The 19,372-nt window shown below is 38.8% G+C and overlaps 1 protein-coding gene across 5 annotated transcripts in view; it reads left to right on the top strand.

The window, feature by feature from the left end:
* The first annotated feature begins 970 nt into the window (after positions 1-970).
* ctnnal1 (catenin alpha like 1) overlaps positions 971-19,372 on the top strand; it is a 100,915-nt gene continuing 82,513 nt past the window's right edge. For all 5 annotated transcript variants that reach the window (XR_016093853.1, XM_088929392.1, XM_088929391.1 and 2 more), the window contains exon 1: positions 971-1,411. Coding sequence is in view for 4 of the 5 variants with exons in the window: in XM_088929392.1 (XP_088785518.1) it covers positions 1,316-1,411 (96 nt within the window). In the remaining variant the exon portion in view is untranslated. The remainder of the gene's footprint in view (positions 1,412-19,372) is intronic.

Here is a 19,372-nt window from a genome sequence, read left to right as displayed (position 1 = left end):
GCTGCTGTTGCACTGCAATTTCAATAAAGTATCTATCACGTTAATGCTGAGTAATGAATATGGGCTACAGGTGAGCCTTAAGAAGTGTAAGGAATGAGGTGAGAGATCAATCTGAAGGAGAAATAAAGAGAAGTAAAGAGCCTGAGAGAGTATGAGATGAATAGTAAAGTTCTGGATGAGCTGCAAATAGACCACGGATGATTTTCCATTATTAGCTCAGTGCCTAAATGGCGTGTAGATCTACAGCCTAAAATGCGATGTAACGCCACATGACTGAGACTCAAATAACAGCTGACCTTTTCTTGCATAACTGGTAATAAAAGGCTAATGGGCATAATACATTATTTTGCATTTATACATATATATTTCTTAGATTGTAATTAGCTTATAAGTGCACTGGACATGTTAGAAACAAGTCACGATGTTAATGCTCTAACGTATGTTTCTTACATTCAACTTTTGTATCTGTCAGTTGTTTTTGTATCTTTTGTATGCTATCATTGAAAGATACAGGTTGTGCAGAATCATACAGTAAGTTACTTCACATTTACGTTTCACACAAGTTCCTGCACTGCTGCAAATCTTGAGATGTAGCTCCTGAAAATGCAGCGGAACTAGAGCCAATTTGTTTTATGAGCTCCTACAGGATTTTCCTCATACTCTCAGAAATGTTAACATTTGTCTTTTCTTTGAAAACAAATAAATTGCTATGTTCTGGGCAAAGCGTGAATAACAATCTCCCATTACATTGTACATTTAAAACAGAAACGTCCACAAAACGTTTAAGGGGAAAAAAAAGAAGAGTAACGTGGAAAAAGGGGGGGGGAAAGTGTAGCAGATCTTTTAATCAAGGTGTTGCACAGAGTACAATATGATTATGAAGTAGGAATGTGCTCGGAGACGGTCTGAATACGAAATGGGACAGAGCAGTGTTTCGTGGAGCGGTGTTGAATGGCACCATGTCGTCACCAGGCGCTGCGAGAGTCAGCACAGCAGAGCAAGCCAGTTACCGCTCGGCGAGTCCCGGTAGTGTTCAGACCCTCTTGGTGCTGCAGTCAGCGGTGCAGTGTTCGCACGGGCAGTTTACTGTAGTTGAGTGAAGTGTGTGGGCATTATCGCAAGGAGAAACGCCGAACACGAGTGCATTCTCCAGTAATGCCGAAGACTTCAAAAAACAAATAAACGTCACGGAGATTAGGTTTTCATTTGCCGGTCCGCAAGAGAAGCGCTCCCTTTTTAAAAACTGGAGTAAATCTCAACCCGAATTGTGCTTTGCAGTAGAAGAAATTAAAAAGAAAAGAAAAGACCGGCGGGAATGGCTTCATCTCCTTGCGGCAGCAGTAGCTTTGATTCCGGGCTAGAGATCAAAACGCGCTCGGTGGAACAGACTCTCATTCCCCTTGTTTCTCAGGTAAGTTTTGCGAGAAAGAAACCGCGCTAAACTGCATTTTACGTTGATTTCAGGCTGAGGAAAAAAATGCATTTTTAAAAAAGCGGTGGGCTTTCCACAATCAAACAATCAGCCTTGTACAGAAGCAGTACTGAGCTGTTTATGCCATGGAGTTTTGCTAGCAGCTGCGAAACTCGCGTGGTTGTTTTCTTGTGGTAAGCCAGAGTGGTAGTAATATGATAGAAAGTTTTGGTGTTTGAAGTGGAGAATTTAACTACTTTGCATCACACTCTAAATTTATCGGAAGAGCTTGGAGGCCGCATGTTCTATTCCTCTGTATCGGCGATAGGGATTTAAACTTTTAATTTTATGTAGGTTTTAACGAGGCGAAACGATTCCATTATAAAACTGCCACTGATCGTACATACAGAACTAATGCTTTATACTCTTCATGAAGGATAGAGATATTGATCTCCAATCGTACCTTGCAGTGCTCGTTTCAGAGGGGGCCCAGTGGAAGGTGAAACACTGAAACAACTTTTCTTTATTGAAATATAATCATCCAGAATTCGGCGTTGTAATTGAGATTCTTAGGCCAGCTAGGTTACCAGTGAATAATGCAGAGACTGGGATTCACAGCAGCGCGTTTGCGGTTTAGGTGAACGAAATTAGTCATATGATTTGTACCTGTGTAGTAGACATTTAAGTGCATGGCAGGTTTACATCACTAGTTCCTCTTTGACCAGATACTGAAGGTTGTTTAAATTTATTTTAATATTGAAACCCGTTGCGTTGAATCTGGCGTTTTGAGCCGCGGATCTGCTATTTACACAACCTTGCTGAACATGGTAACACTGAATTGAACTACAGTGCTGCAAACATTAACATACCTTACAGTAAATGCTTTTTAAATGTGTGCAACCGAGTGAACTACTACAAACAAAAACTGTATAAATGTTTTCATTAAGTGTTTTTAAACATTGATTCAAATATACTGCCACTTGTTTACTATTTAAACATTATGTATTGAGGGAAACTCGGTTTGATGCGCAAAATAAAAAAAAAACTCTCCCAGATTTGTTATTATTTGTAACACTTTCCCTTAAAAATAACAAAAGGGGGAAAAGTAAGTTTTATTTTTTAAATAAACGTTTACAATTATTTTTATCATGGACAAGGAATACATTAATATGGTATCGAAGTGATTTAATTTTCACGTTTTCACCCAGTTACTACCGGCTGTGTAGTGTAAATTGCTGGACCATTTAAAAATAGAAGATGTTGAGCCAACCGCAAAGTATCGTGGATAACAGTAGTCGACGCATTAACCTTATACTGAATGTCACAGATGTTTTTGGTAGGCTGAGTGTTGGTTATTAATTAGTAATGTTTACACATAAACAGTCTGTTAAAACTAACAAGTTGTTTCCTTCCTTAAATGCCTTGAATCTGAAAGTTAAAACCGAAAAGATTACTTAGAACGAACAAACAAAAAAAGGCTTTAAAAACTGCCCTGTACGTTTAGCAAGTTTCTTAAAAGGATTTTAGCTTGTCAAATCCTTTTATATTAATCCTGTATACTGCTGTTAATATACAGAAATATAAAGAATGTCCACTATGCAATTAACTGTGAAGTGCTGTATATAAATAGTTCATTTGTCCCCTTTAAAATCTCTAGAGCCGGGATCCCCAATTATCGTCCTGGAGGGCCAGTATGTCTGTGGGTTTTCAGTCCAGCTGGGCTTTAAATGACTTCAGTGGATTCATTATTGTCTGTATTGGACAATTTTAAGATCTCCCCGTTCTACAGGTTATGGTATTTGAGTGCTTGAAAACCAGCTTCCAGCCCTCTGGGACCAGAGCTGGCGAAGTTTGCTGCTGAGGTGTGAGAAGTTAGCAGTTTGTATGTAGAACAAAAGATGTTCTAATACAACATGTCAGTAGACTTTAGTTTGCTGTATTGTGCACATGCAAGCAGTTGGCAGGAAGGATGTATCATGTTTATTCAATAGGAACTTTAAGACTTCTTTCAGAAGAAGGAAACATTGCAATCCAGCAGTTGTGTACTTTGCTATATCACCAAAACTAGCATAAATCTTTTGGAGTTTTTATTCACTGTGTAACATAGCTGAGACTAACAGTACTTATTTAATGGTTATTCTACAGAATAGTTTTTTGTATTTCAATCAGCGCTTGTGTCTTGTGGTTCTGGATTGGTGCACATGTGTAAATACATCGATTCTCTTCAAGAAGTGCAAAGAAAACCTGTTGTGTTTTCTTTTGCTGGAAATATTGAATTTCTACTAATTGTATGTTCCCCACTTTGGGGGTGGCAGTTGGTCATCAATTTAATTAAAAGCTGCTACTCTAGGACTAGTGTGAGAGATGAAGATGAAGACCCACATGTACTTGGGAATGTCCTCTGAAACAAATACCCTTACTTCTCACATTGCTAGCCTACAGTACCAGCAGCAGGGACTCAGACCCCAGAATGCAGGCTTTTGGGTTCCGGGCAAACCACAGGAGTCCCTGGCTGTTGTATGTCAGGCCCCCTGCCCCCTGCCTGAGGTGCTCAATCAATTGTGTGTCACCACTTTGAGAACCTGGTTCTACTTCACCTTGTGGTATGACCACATGGAGTCAGCAATTTTAACTGAAGGGCTCCACCTGCTCTACACACAGAGGCCTTAACTGTTTCAGCTACTCGGGAGATGGTCTTTAACATTTTACCCTATTACACATCGCAGGAAATGGGAAGTCTGAAATGTGGTAACTGTATCACAACTGTAGTTCTACATGTAGTAGTAATAATAATAATATTAATAATAATTGCTTACACTTATATAGTGCTTATCTGAACACTCCACTCAAAGCGCTTTACAGGTAATATGGACCCCCCTCCACCACCACCAATGTGCGGCCCCCACTTGGATGATGCGACGGCAGCCATAGTGCGCCAGAACGATCACCACACATCAGCTATTAGTGGGGAGGAGAACAGAGTAATGAAGTCAATTCTTAGATGGGGATTATTAGGAGGCCATGATTGGTAAGGGTCAATGGGAAATTTTTGGCCAGGACACCGGGGTTACACCCTTACTCTTTTCGAGAAACGTCTTGGGATTTTTAATGACCACAGAGAGTCAGGACCTTGGTTTTACATCTAATCAGAAGGACGGTGCCTTTTTACAGTATAGTGTCCCCGTCACTATACTGGGGGATTAGGATTTACATAGACTGCAGGGTGAGCGCCCCCTGCTGGTCCCACAAACGCCTCTTCCAGCAGCAACTTTAGTTTTTCCCCAGGTGGTCTCCATCCAGGTACTGACCAGGCTCACACCTGCTTAGCTACAGTGGGTTGCCAGTGGTGAGTTGCAGGGTGACATGGTTGCTGGCATGTGCTGTAATGTTTGTGTAACCTAATACCACAACTGTGTCAGATCTCCATTTTGCAGGATCTCGAAAATTACTGAATTTCTGTGAGCGCCCAATGGTGTCGTTGGATATGAGTCAAAAAGAGAACTGTGCCGTTTTGAAAGCTCATAAGCAGCATTTATTATCAGTGCCTGCAGGCTTTGCTTCCTTTACAGATTTAGTGCAACAGCCCAGTACTGTAGACTGCAGTGTGAGCCAAGGTCATTTTAGAAAGTACTCCCACACTGTTGGCCCTGAGGTCAAGATGAATACTCATGTAATGTGCAACTGTGCAATCAGCTCTTGTAATCTAGTGCATATCTTTATTGTTTTACCTTTTATGGATTTGGGAAGATGACACATCAGGGCTATAACTCCTCAGTTTAAACCAATGTATTTAACCAGCATCAACTCCAGTGCAAGTTTACTGCTGTGTACTAAAAATCATCCTGAAGTAGCAACATGGTCAGGTACTGTATTTTCTCATTTTTTTGTGGAGCCTACATTTTATCATTATTGAGCGTCGTCTTGTACATGTATTCAGAGAACTACAGTATGGATTGTGCAGTTCCATCAGTCTTTTGAAATGATCTTTTTGTTGTTTGTCAGGAACGAATTTGTTGTCATTTTCCTTCCCTATTAAACGCGATAAAGATGGAACAGTAACAGACTTTAAAACAAAAATGACTTGGCTTGGTAACTTGAATTCAAAGAATGGCTCAAAGATGGACCATCTTCTCCAGTTTGGAACTGAGAGTCGATTAGCTGTTGAGAGCCAATACATTTATCTCTGATTTTTGTGTGAGCTAATTTGTGTGCTGCCCATTTCAACACAACAAAACGCATTGGCTTCTCAGTAGGAGGCAGTTTCTCACAGTCTTGTGCATGATGTTCGTTTCTCTTCTCTTCAATGGGACATCTTATGTGTTAATTATTTTTTTCCCCCACTAAAAGGCCTTAGCATCTGGTAAAAAATAATCTCTTTGAGAATCCATTGTCTTCTTCTTTAGTGTATTAAGTAGAATCATTTAAAATATATATATTTTTTCTGATAGCTGGTTTCACATAATACCATTCATTAGTGAAGGGAAGGTTAAAAGGTTAGTAATCTATAAATTGCTAATCAGCAGATGTCTGAATTTCAAAGCACCTATTATAATCACTTACAGACACTTTCCAAAGAAGCTGTTAAGTGACCTAATTCAGAATATACGTCTTTTGTGATGTTTAACGTAGCAGTCTCCTGTTGTTCTCAGTAGTGGTTCCGAAAGACAAGGCTTTGACTGTGAATACTGCTCCATGGGCAGAATCTAGTCTTATTGAACACTGGATGAGCATTACAAAGATGGTCATTTTTAAGATGCACATTTATTCTGAATTATCCTCAGGATTGCAAAGAGCAGCATCCTATGTATAGTCATATGCAGTGAATGTGGAAAATGAAATTAATTTAGCAAATAGATGTACCAACAAAGAGTTTAATCAAATGGGAAAAATGTACATATGTTACAGTTATGGTCTCAACCAGAGCTTACGTTCAGTTTTTATTTTTATTGTCGTTTTTAATTTTAAAGTTACAGAATGCTCCTTCCAAGCTTTTTGAAACATCAGTTTAATGTTGCCAGTTGCTAAGCCATTCTGCTGCACTGGTGAGCTAACTGGGGAGTAACTGTATATTGAAACGTTCTGACACTCAATGCTAACTGGACAGGAAGCAGCTTCTCTGTGCACTTCAGTGCCAGCAGGAGGAGAGAAGCCATTCACGCTCCTACCCTGAGAATGTCTGGTTAGTCCAGGGTTACGGTTGCCCAGACAAGACAGAGGTCCCCTATTGCAGTGTTTCTCCACGCCACGCAAGCGTGAAATCGTGCTGGTGGTTGGCAGCCGTCTGGATGGTCTGGGTGAGATTTCATTTGAAAAAATAAACAAAACTGGCAGAATTCCTCAGGCTTAATGAATGTGAATCTCAAAAATTCCCTTCTCAGCAATCTGGAGCCCGTCAGTGCTCATAGTAAGCCTGCGTTCCGGTCCTGTTAGCTCGGCTCTGGAATGGAATGTGCATGAAAATAATCTGTTCCCACCCCTGTCGGACAGGCGCAATTTGAACATCTGGCTAGGGGTGGCCTGTAGAGGTAGGCTGAACCTATTTTGCGTGTTTCCGAATATTCTTCACTTTAAACATCTTAACAAAGCAGTGAATTAAAACAACATAGCAACTCGAAAGGTGTGAATTGCAAGGTTGCGTCCCATGCCTTTTACCTTGATTTTCTATCTAAGCAATCCTTTCCTTGCCAAGGCATGAGGGGAAAAAGCTTCTTCTGAAGCCCATCACCGAGAAGGCCTCATCACTCATTTCCATTAAAATGTAACCGATGACTGAGGACATTGGCGTAGCTCCTCCCTGCCAGATGCAGAAGGTTATTTTTCATCCAAAATAACCATGCTCAATTTCTTAAAGTTTCATTGGAATTGGACGTGATCTGAAAAAATACCATATTTTTGTGGGGTTTCTTTATTCGCATGCCATATGTAATTATATAGAATTGCAAATGGAAAGAATGATGCTTTTGTATCTTTCCATCTGTTATTGAATTCAGGTACATGCCAGTAATTATTTTTCAGGTGTATGACGGTAGTTATTTTGGTTCATGTGCAATGCAGTGTAGAAGAGTAATATATATGGTACAATTTATGTCTCCCCATCTGTTTTTTTCATTCGGTAATGATTTATGTTGTTGTAAAGCACTGCATACAAAACGCAATTTTTGTTTTTGCACCATTCTTCTGCTTGTATAACTTTTTCAGGACTACGTGTAAGAAGTGGCTTGCTTTCTATGTTTATCTATATGTATAATTAAACAGGGTACGTTACAGACTGTTCAATTTTTTATGTAACTCCAGCGTGCGCACTTTCACTTCATATGTAATATTTACACGTCGATAATTATTGAAAGAAAATCTTGCAATAAAAAAAGAAACAAGGGAACTGGCCTGGACTTCAAAAGGATTGAAAGATCCACAACAGTTTTGGAAGGCAGCCAGCCAGTCCTTGGCATCTAAAAGGTTATAAAACACTTAGCTGTTTGGCCATGTCCAGTTATTTGGGTGCCCTACTGGTACCAGAGAGGCCTTGATATAAGCAGTGAGTGGCACAGCCTGTGTTCATGTTTGACATGACATTTTTCATACTTGCCTCTATCCTGAGAAGAACCATTTATGGGCTCACTGCTCTTACTTGGGAGGTCCCCAGTTTTGTGATTTTGTTTTTAGTAAGGATAAATCATTGCCTCTGACATATGATATTATTTTGGTATTTTGTTTTTAAGTTTGCCAAGTCGTGCTCAATGAGACGTGTCCCTTCACTACAATAAGTCACGTGACTTTCTGTTATTACACTGCTGGAAACGTGCTTATTATGGTTATCTTTATTATGTGCAGGATTAGAGAAGTCAGTGCTCCAAACGTATCAGAGGGGGCTAGTTTGTTTTCACTTTTGGAGATAGAAAATGATAACTGGAAAGGAAATGAAAGGAGTACTGTGGAAAATAAAAGATGAGTTGATTAAGATAATCTTATTTTTCCAGGCTTGGGCTCCATCTGTGGTCTGTTTGTTTTTACACCTCAGTTATATTAATTTATACAGATAGTGTCTCCTACCCTTATGTAATTATGCTTTTGAATTACCTCTGTGTGAGTACCACCATCGCATATCCTGTTCAAAATGCCTCTTCACAGAAAAGGAGAAATATCAAGAAAGACTGCGTTTGCCCACTCTTTACAAAATGAGTTACTATTTTTCTGTGATTTTTGAACCACGGGGTCTTATTTAAGGCTCACAGTGTTTGTGCTGTCAGGAGCAATAATTCTGAACACAGAGCAGATGGAAAACAAAAGTGACCCACAGAAAATAATGAGAATTTTTTACCCTAATAAACGAAGGTGGATAATGACTAGGCCAGATCCCGCAGAGAAAACAATTGATATTTGAAACTGCGTTACAGTGTAAAGACCAGTGAGCTCAAATTTGGAGAACCCAAAATGACATTTTAACCTACAAAAACATTAGTTTGGCATTTTATAGGGTATGCTAAGGATTTTGCAGTGCTTTAGTTATGCTGTTATTCTACAGTTCAACTGCCACTCTAGATGATTGTGACCTTTACATCTAGAGATGTTACAAAAGCAAAAAAAAAAGCATAGGATGTCCCAATGCAGATAAGTTGCTAAATCTTCTGAGTATTTACATAACAGTAAATATTCAAGTCTTCAAGTCTTTTGACAATAGAATTGTCCAGACTGCTTTATCAACAGAGAGAAATGAAAGTCAGGAAAGCATCAACTCAGGTTGGACCTCTTTGTCATTTGTCAGAACTAATGGCATTCTAACCACCAGCTCAGCCTTTTTTTGCAATTGTGGTTATTTTTTGTGATCTACTGTGATCAAGCATGGTGTTTTTTCCAATTAGAATCTTGTTTAAGACTTTGATTGACTGAGGTCAACCTGCAGCTCAGATGGGTAGTCTATATCCTTCAAAATGTGTCCAGATCTTGGTTTTCAAATCTGGTGTGAAGCAATGATGGTATAATTGCACTCTCGTGAGCGTTCAGTTCTTTTTCCTCATGAATACGACATAGAAAGGTTAACGTTTGGTTGTCCAACCCAAAGCAAATTAAATTTTCTGTTTTGTTGTATATGACCAGGACAGTCACTATGTACTGTAGTGTAAAGGAGGAAATACTTAATAAAGAGAAGGCAACATGATGTATTCAGTGCATTTCTTCAACTATCAGAATTGTTTACGTTAGATCTTTCGGTTGTATGAATGCAAAGCTGTGACTGACAGAATAGCCTCTTTTGATAGTTGATTATGCTTCTTTTTCATAGAACCCCCCCCCCCACAAATATCCAAATTACAGATGCATTGCAGGGACTCTTTTTGTTTTAATTAGCCTATATGTTACTGTCTGCTTGTTTGTAAGACATAGTACATTGTAAGTGTAGAAATGTCTTTATCTTGTGGGATATTGCAACACCAGATATCTGCTGCTGTGAGGGAGAGGGTGGAGGTTTCGGAGTCAGTGGGATTAAAATCCGCCATGTAACTCTTTGATCTTTCCAACTTTTTAATCACAGTGGTTTTAAACTTCACTGACATGCATGGCTAGTTATTAGAAATTTGTGCTGGGTCTGTCACTTTTGTACAGTGCTAAGCGCTATGCAGGGGAAAAAAAAGATATGGAATTGTAAGTGACAGAGAATCCCTTTTTCTGTCTTGATGTGTAAATGCAATTTTTAAGGTTCTGTGAAATATGTGACTCTTGCACTTTTTAATTGGAAATAAAAAATACAGTATATAAATAACATGATTGGACTGTGTTGGTAAAGGTGAATGTGCATGCTATAAACAATATATGATTGATGCTATAAACAATCTCTGATTCTTGTGTTTAATTATATTAATATTTGTTCCAGAATAAATCCAGTTTTTGCTTTTTTCATTCCAGATTGAATTATCCTTAGTGTGCTCTTGTGCATTCTTTCCGTGACAAAAGCAGCCACTGAAAATCAATTAGTAATCTGTCTTTGCAGAATTTAGTTGGCTAATAGATTCCTGTAACCTTCAGGCAGAGCTATATAAAATGTAATGAATTTTTTTTAAACCTCTTCTTTGTACATTTATAGCTTTCTGGACAAACATCAATACTCCATGCTCTCGGTCTAGTCAATAAATTACATGTAGATCACTTAAGACTGTATTATCCTTTTCATGTTTTGATTTGCACGTTTATTTTGGACACTGAATATCAGGTGCACTGTAGTAGTTTGATATGCATGACAAAGAGACAAAAACCACAATGTGCCATTTTTAACACTTCTTTAATTTCATTGTGCCCAGCTTCATTGGGCGTTAGGCAATTTGGCAGTTGTTGAATGTCTGAGCTCCCAACAATGACAGCATGGAGCAAATGAGAGTTGGTTGATGTGCTCCTCTGATCTGCAGGCCCTTCACTGCTACTCTTTTGACACACTGTAATCTCCACAGCACCTTACAGAAGAATTAGCACTGAATGGACGGCACGGTTGTGTATCACTGCTGTCCTGCAAATGTCTGGGAAGTTACATTAGCTGCTTTTTACTGAGAAGTTGAGTGAGTCCTAACAAACTAATTGCAACTCTATCCCTTGAGCACAATATTCTGAGTACCCGTTTGGAGAGTCATGCTCATAGTTTATTAGTTACCTGGCGCAAGCTTAAATTCTCATCATCTGGTCCAAAGAGCCCAATGTTTCCTTTCCATTTTTTTTTATCTACAAGCGTTTTTCATCTGCATGGTGTAGTACCTTTGAACAAAGTATCAGTGCCCTCAGACATTATTTAATTGCAAATTACCTCTGCCTCTGTGTTTAGGAAAAAAGATTCAGATGATAACTGTTTATCAGTCCATGTATTATGTTTTGTTCTGGTTGCATGTCCTTGTTTTCCTTAAGGATGCTTTTTTCTAAAATCTCACTACTCAAACCGTCATTCAGTTTGGAGTTTTCCTCCGTATGGTAGTTCAGCAGGTGAAACCAGGCTCAACCAGTGTTTTTCACTCCCTTTGTCAGCAGGTGTATCACCCTGGAGCTCTCAACTGGCAACACACTGAAGCTAAGCAGTTTTGAGCCAGGCCAGTACCTAGGAAAGCAGTGGTTGTTCTCAGTATAGTGGTGGGGACAAAAGGCACTGTTCTTCAGATGAGATGCGTGGTCATTAGAAATCCCAGGGCGTTTCACGAAAAGAATAGGGGGGATATTCTGGTGTCCCAGCCAAACTGGCAACCCTCAGCAGGTGTGAGCCTGGATGGGAGACTGTCCTGGGAAAGTAGGGGGCACTCATCCTGAGACCTGTGTTGATCCTAATGTCCCTGTATAGTGACGGGGACACTATTCACTAAAATAGGCACCATCCTTTGGATGAGACATAAAACCAAGATCCAGACTCTTGTGGCCATTAAAAATCCCAGAGCATTTCTTGAAAAGAGTAGGGGTGTTACCCCGGTGTCCTGGCCAAATATTCCCCTGACCTTTGCTAATCGTAGTCTCCTAATAATCCACATCTATGAATTGGCTTCATCACTCTGTTTTCCTCCCCACTGATAGCTGATGTGTGGTGAGCGTTCTGCCTGCCATCGCATCATCCTAGTGGGGCTACACATTGGTTGTGTTGGAGGGGAGTCCCCATTACCTGTAAAGTGCTTTGAGTGGAGTGTCCAGAAAAGTGCTATATAAGTGTAAGGATTTCTTTCTTTGTGTTGGATGCGACTGAATGAGACCTTAAGGAATAGCTGTGGTTTGCTGGTAAAATACTAGCCTACCGGCAGTGGACGAAAGAATGAAAAAACACCAAAGTGAAGTCACCACCACATTCCGCCTGCATGCACCGTGGCTTACAGTTAGAAGTACTAACTTCCTCCTGGTACTACCTTCTCATACCTGAAAAAGGCTGAACAGCCAAAATATTGTTTCTTCTTCTTTTCCGAGTGGAATTAACCTTTATTACAGGTGGGTAGCTGCATCAGCATGCGTAGGCTGCAAAGGAACAAGTAATTCCTATTAAAACCTATTTTAATAAATAGGTTTATTCCATGCTGAAAAGAGAAGAAAGAAAACTCCACAGCTGAAACGTTGTTGACTTTCTTCTCTTTTCAGCGTGGAATAAACCTATTACTTGTTCCTTAACCTCTATATGTTGAAACTAGCACGTGCTGACTCGGCTACCCTCTTGAAAATTTCAACAGCACAATTCCCAGCCTCATGCTGCTTATGCAACAGCTTTCTTGCAAGCTGAGTATGTGACCGTAATGGTGTCACATTCCAACAGTGGCCACGCATGGTACTCCCCTGTGATTAATTTTGTTGATGACAACTGTTAATCAGCAAAATTAATTTACCAATGGCACATCTTTCGAATAAAGTGTCAGCACAGCCTCAGAAAGATAATAAACTGTGATCTTGTTGCAGTTGTAAGTGATTTTTCTTTTGATTGCATATAATTTCAGCTTATCCTCATGAGAGTGCTGATTTGCTCAGCACGCTGCTGCAAAGATTCTCTTTGACCCTAAGCAGCGTTTGTATTACAGTGTCATTTAACTGAAACAGTCAGCTTCCTCTATACAGCTTGATCCTGGTACAGCAAATAAAGGTCAGCTTTTACTTAGCCAGGGGAAAGCTTTTTTTGTATGTGTCAGGAGAGATGTAGACAGACACTGAAGGCAAAAGTGTGGGGCCAGTGGTGAATATATTTAGGGTAGATGATATGGAATCATTGATTGATTGTTTTCCTTGAAAAGCTTTTCTTACATTCATTGTTTAAAGTGACAACTGAAAAATACTTGGAACAGAAAACTGTAATAAATAAACAGTAACAACTAATGCTGCAAACTGCTTGCTTAAATGTATTTTTCTGAATTCATTCTTTGAGTTATTGGATGGCAACACTGAATGCATCGATTTTTGTTTTCTTGTAAATGCAAAAAAAGAAATGCATGTTTTGATAGCAATGTCTGAACTCCAAGGGCTTTACAAGACCAGACACTTTTCAGGCAGAGCCCCCCAAAAAACTGTTGTGCTTATGTGTTTGTTCTCCTATTATGTCAGACACAGACACTGCAGTTTCATGGATGCCAGTTGCACTACAGTTACTGATATGATCTTCACAGTCTGCTTCAGCTGAAGTATTTGAGCTTCAGCTGGCACACAGGATAGGACAAAGTCAGCTGCTTTTTTGGAACATTGAAGAACTACAAAAATGATTCTCCATATGGAAGCTCAATTTAGGAAATATTCAGTAGCTTAAGTTTGCAATCAATCTGCTGAGCAGCAAGCATATGCTACTTTTTAAAGTTTTCGTAGAAATTCAGTACCAAAAATGGAGAGGCACCTGAAGCTCATCAGATGGGCTGTATCTTTTAAATAACTGCCTGCTAAACCATTAATTTCTTTGTGTAATAGGTAGGATGCTTCGTTTGCTGAATGGTAAGGTGGCAAATAAACTCTGAGGCAGGTAGCAAGGGATCCTGGGAAGACAAAACTTGAAGACACTTCTGTTTGGATTGGAGAAGTTTAGGCACGTTCTCAAATGTAATGACGTTCAACTACAGTTGAAGTATGTTAGAAGAAGAATGCGCATGGATCTCTCACAGTGCTGCCAATAACATTTCAGCTCCTACCAAGTCAAGTCCCATTATCCACAAAGTTGCAACTATGCCAAAAGTGGGAGTTGTGCAGTAACTCTGACAGGTAGATTAAAGGCACTTTTATGGTAGTATTTTGAGATGGGTGATAATGTGTTGGAGAGAGAAAAGTTAAGGTAGGCAATGAATCACGTAGATCTCCAGTGTTTGTTGTGCTCCGTTATTGAGTAGATCACTTTTGATAACTGGGTTATCACTCCTGTTCGGTTTCTCATTTCCTGAATGGCTTTATAATAATCTTGTAGCAAAAAATAAAAGTATGTAGCACAATAAAACAGTGATCCTCTTCAGGGGGTTGCTAGACCAATACAAAATTTGATCAAGGGTAAATTATTTTTAATTGGAACATGCAAAAAGCTGAATTAAAATTCTCTGTGCTCATAAATATATTTAATGGATGTGTTATAAAAAAAAAAGACACACAGGTTTCATTTAATTTAGCTACTTGTATTGCATTTACAAGAGAAAAAAAAGCTAAAGAAGTGAACAAAATCATAATGTATAGAAGTGGTCCTACAACACAAACTTATAGAGGCCCATAAATTATTTAATGAATGGTGAAATATGCTGTACTTGCCACATAAGTACAGTATATCTAGAAAATATCAGAGTTGTAAAGTATAGTTCAGAATAGCTTATAGAAATATTTCTAGTCATTTTCTGGTCCTTGTGGTCAAATATTATTATATTCCATGATCCAAAAGGTAACTGATTAGACCAGTGTGTGATCCGCACACTCTCTGACAATTTGAGCCTGTGTTACCATGGGAGCTATCTGGTCATGTTCTGATTGAATCAGTCATGGGGAACTATTGCTTCCTTGTACTGACACCTTGGGTCTCAATGCTTTTGGACTCCAACAGCTGTCATCCCTGACTTGTGGATGTCAATGTTGTATTTCTTCCTGTTTGTTTTTGCTATATGATTGAAATTATTCTTTTGTCCTGTTCTGGTGAAAATGCCTTCGATAAGAAGGGAGAAGAGCGATGTTGCAATGTTCTTTTGCATTATATTATTGTCATATATGTTTTATGTTTATAAGCTCTTGATGTGCAAGGTAAATCCCCTCAAGGGCAATCAGGTTAATTCAAGAGGACCAAATCTGGCAGCCTGTAGTGTTATGTCCAGATTGTTATATGTTATATATTAACTACTGTTTATTATTTGTCTATGCACGCTATCACTTTTTCAGATCTGTGCAATGAGGTAGAAATTGCAAATGGTGGGGATTTGTCAATTTGATTTTGGTTTAAATGTCACAATCCTCAAAAGTAGCCACAAACTGCACTTATACCTTGCTGGCTTTCATTTTCAGTATTGGTCGTGTGAGTGTAAGTCTCAATTTCTCATACTGTATATCTCAGTAAATATGTTGACAAATGTCTAGAGATATATTATCTGTCCAGCCTATGGGCCTACAGCATCGTCAGTGTACTGGAGCTTGATGGCTGAAGTGAGGGTGTACAGAAAACTAAAGCATCTAAGCTATGTTTTCCAGTGCATATACTGCATTTTAAATTAAGAAAGCAAGCATTAAAATACAAACAGGTATGGTGTAACATACATTCTTGACCTCCTTAGCTCCATAGTTAACTCTTTATTACTCTTAATGATCTTAACTTGCCAAGCAAATACAGTACATGAGCACTGCACATTCATAATGGTCTGTTGTTTTAGATGTAAATGAAACCAGTTTCAGGTCCAGTTGAAATATAAATACAGTGTTTGATGTAGACAAAATAAATATGCATTCTGATATATAAATGCAGTAACCAGGTAGCCATTTCTTCCAGATTAGGTGCTGTATGTTATTCTGATCAGGAAATGAAAGAAACTCTGACCCCTTGGCTCATAGCTGGGAGTAGTCTGTTGATCAAACAGAATTTGGTGTTTCAGTGATACTTTAAAGCAAAGCACGTTCTACTTGATTTTAGGCAATGTAGAAGAATCCATTCCAATTCATTTATGTTTCGTAATTGAGTACAGTCAAGTATGAGTGTGCTGGTGCCTTTGAAAAATTCCCCTCTGGGCCAGAACTATCTGGTCCTATAAGATTTCTCCTTCATTCTCAATTCAGTTAGAGTCCCAATTAATCTCTGACTGAACTACAGTGCCATGGGGTGGCTGAAGCATAGTGAAGGCCACACATCACCCAGGTGGCCACTGTGTTTCAGTGGTGGATGAAGCAGATTCCTTCCTGTATGTAAAGCACTTTGAGATTCTTTGGGATTAAAAAGCACTATACCATTGGAAGCCATCCTTATTTATTATAAAAATTATAGCACTTGAGTATATTTCATGAGGTTTCTTGAAAAAGAGTGAGTAGAACTAAGCAATAGTTTGAGTGATAGTTACATACTTTACAAATTATAAGGTGATTTTACATAGTTAAATCCTTAGTAAGGTTTTTGTGGCCTTAAGTTTTACATGATGGTGTACTATTTGCTGATGCATTGAAGGAAGAATCTTGTGACATTCTCGGCTGAATCAAATAGTATTACTTTACCAGTCTCAATCATTGATGTCCAGTTGTGATGTATTAGTGAGGCAAGACTCCAGAGTTAGATGACTGAAGTTTGAGGTTAGTTCTGGCTGAAGTTCCAGAGCTTGATGGTTGAAGAGCAATCAAAACCCCACTTGATGTTATAGCTCTCTGAGCAGGAATGTCTTTCAGTATCATGTCTCTCATGATCACATAAAGATTGAAGAGAGTATCTATCGCTAAGACTAGACTCTCTGTGGGGACGGTAGCACAGCCCGTTTTGCTTATGAAGAACACTGTTATGGCAGCTCTGAAACCTTGTAAACTGAACAGCAGTGCAACACGCCCAAATCACCATCAATATTGTACCGTAGATCCTCATACTGGGAATTACTGATACTGTGTGATATGGTTTATAAAGCAATAATACAAAAGAAGCATTTACAGCTTCTAGTCAAGCACTGATTTATAGATTTTTCACCTCCTTATAAAGTATGCTCCATTTTCTCTGTGCCTGAGCACATAGATTTTCATCAAGGACAGTGGTTATTGTTATAAAGGCCTCAGCAGCAGTATAAAAGGAAGTACATTGCAGTAGCCAGAGCTACGTTTTGTTCCCTTAGCAGAACAATTTAAAGAGCAAAGGTTTTATGGCTTTTCAACAGTGCTTTATTTAGAAGTGTTTTACCATTGTTGTAGGTGATTATTTTTAGTTACATTTCTAGCCATTCTTTATGTGCTTTTTCCCAGTTCATTAAATATAATTTATTTCTGTATTCAACTTTCAGGAAAGAGACACTGTGTTATATTAAATTTAAGCCAAAGGCTGACAGTGTAGCTCAAGCGATTTTAAATGAAAAGAAAAGGGCTTTCTGCCACAATTTAGGGGAGCTGGTGAATTCCTTTTTTTTTTTTCTTATAAGGAGGAAAATATCAAAACATCCAAAAGGATTTGATTTACCATTAATAACATAATACAACACAATAACGTCTGGTCATTTTTGCTGACTGCTATGTAGGTATTATTAATTGAATATAAATAGATATTAAGGAACAAGTAAAGGTTTATTCGATGCTGAAGAAAGAAGTTAAACACAAGGTTCAGGTGTCAAAGAAGGCTCCGCAGCTGAAAAGTTGTTTCTTTTCTTCTCTTTTCAGCATCGAATAAACTTTTACTTGTTCTTTGCAGCCAACGCATGCTGATGCAGCCACCTACTTGAACTAAATAGATACTATGGAACAAGTAATAGGTTTATTCCATGTTGCAAAGAGAAGAAAGAAAACACAACGTTTCGGCTGTGGAGCCTTCGTCAGGTGTGAAGAAGGCTCCACACCTTCTCATAGCTGAAGAAGGCTCCACAGCCAAAATGTTGTGTTTTCTTTCTTCTCTTTTCAGCATGGAATAAACCTATTACTTGTTCCTTTGCAGCCTACGCATGCTGACGCAGCTACACACCTGAACTAAATAGATACTATATTCACTTGTGATGAATTCCAACCTTAATTTTTTTGCACGTTGTTGTTTAGATCTTTGCATTGCTAGTTTTTAACCGAATATTGGGACAACCAGTTGAATAGTTGATCTAAAAGCATACTATCACAACATGACAGTTGTGATACAGTACATTTAAAGAGCTCCTTTTCTGCAGAAACATATTCCATGACATGCATAAGGTTGTGTTTTTCAGTTTAATGAGATGTTCGTACAGAATGTAAGGGAGCCTGTCTCAGTCTCTTTCAGACTTATAAAATTGTGAGCCCAAGAATATTTAGAATTTAATTGCTTCTATTGGAGCAGATTAGCCTCTGGAGCTCATTTAGCAAGTTTAATAGGATACTTGTGGACTACTTATCCCCTAGCTGTGCTTTTGCAGTCATATCAACCTTGTGAACATCCTGACAGCACCTTTTGAAATACAGCAGGTCAGTCAGGCTGGGAAAGATAATACTGCATTGCCTGCAGTGTGTTAGGAACTGTGTTTCTAAAGTCAATTCTCTGTAATGGTGTCTCTTTTATCTGTATGCATTTTTAATATTGCAAGTTATACCTGAAGCTTCGCAAGAACTACCTTCTGAAAATGGGCTATGAGATAAAACACTTGAAATACTTTATGGACTGTGCATTGTTCTGCTTATCATTTTTCTCTGTAGTATTTAAGCTAAAAAACAAAACTTTAGCTAAGTAGTTCCTCCTGGTCTTAGATGATAACTTACTTTGATGTAGTGTTTTAATTGCCTAATTTTACTGCATATTTTGTTCTGATCGTATAGATGATCTCTCCTAATAGTGCATTATCTGTAACTCTTGTAACTCTAAAAAGTCATATTTTATTTTTGGCTATAATAATCTCTGTCCTCAAGCCTGACATCATCTTCACTGAACCGCATTTCTTACTACACTATTCTCTTGGGGTGTTTCATCTGTCATCTTGTTGCAACAGTTGTGTGAACGGACAGTGAGACATGATGGAGCTTTTGCTTACTTCTTACCGCTGCAATGACTTCATATACACATTTGCCACAAAGACATGCTATCTGACACCAGTGTTACATGAGCATTCCTTCCGAGCGCTGTCTTTTTTCCCCCCTCCTCTCCTGTAATATTGTGTTACAGGTTGTGCATGTTAATTATAGAGTCTGTTGAAACCATAGCTAGAGGTTACACATTGCATTGAAAGTAAACTGAACCTGGCAGACAGTTAGGAGCTCATTCTGCATTCACCTGGAGTGTAAATCGATCAGCCTGTTTTCTGTCCCCTCTTGAAACTCTTAACCTGTAGCTGGGTTATCCCAGTGCGTTGTTTTGGGCTGCCTGTATTTCCATCGCCCTCAGAATTGCTTGTCAGTTTGTGC

This window comes from Atractosteus spatula, chromosome 12, assembly GCF_055471065.1.
Source record: "Atractosteus spatula isolate fAtrSpa1 chromosome 12, fAtrSpa1.hap1, whole genome shotgun sequence".
In the NCBI taxonomy this organism is placed as follows: Eukaryota; Metazoa; Chordata; class Actinopteri; order Semionotiformes; family Lepisosteidae; genus Atractosteus; species Atractosteus spatula.
This window is presented reverse-complemented; position numbering and strand designations above follow the sequence as displayed.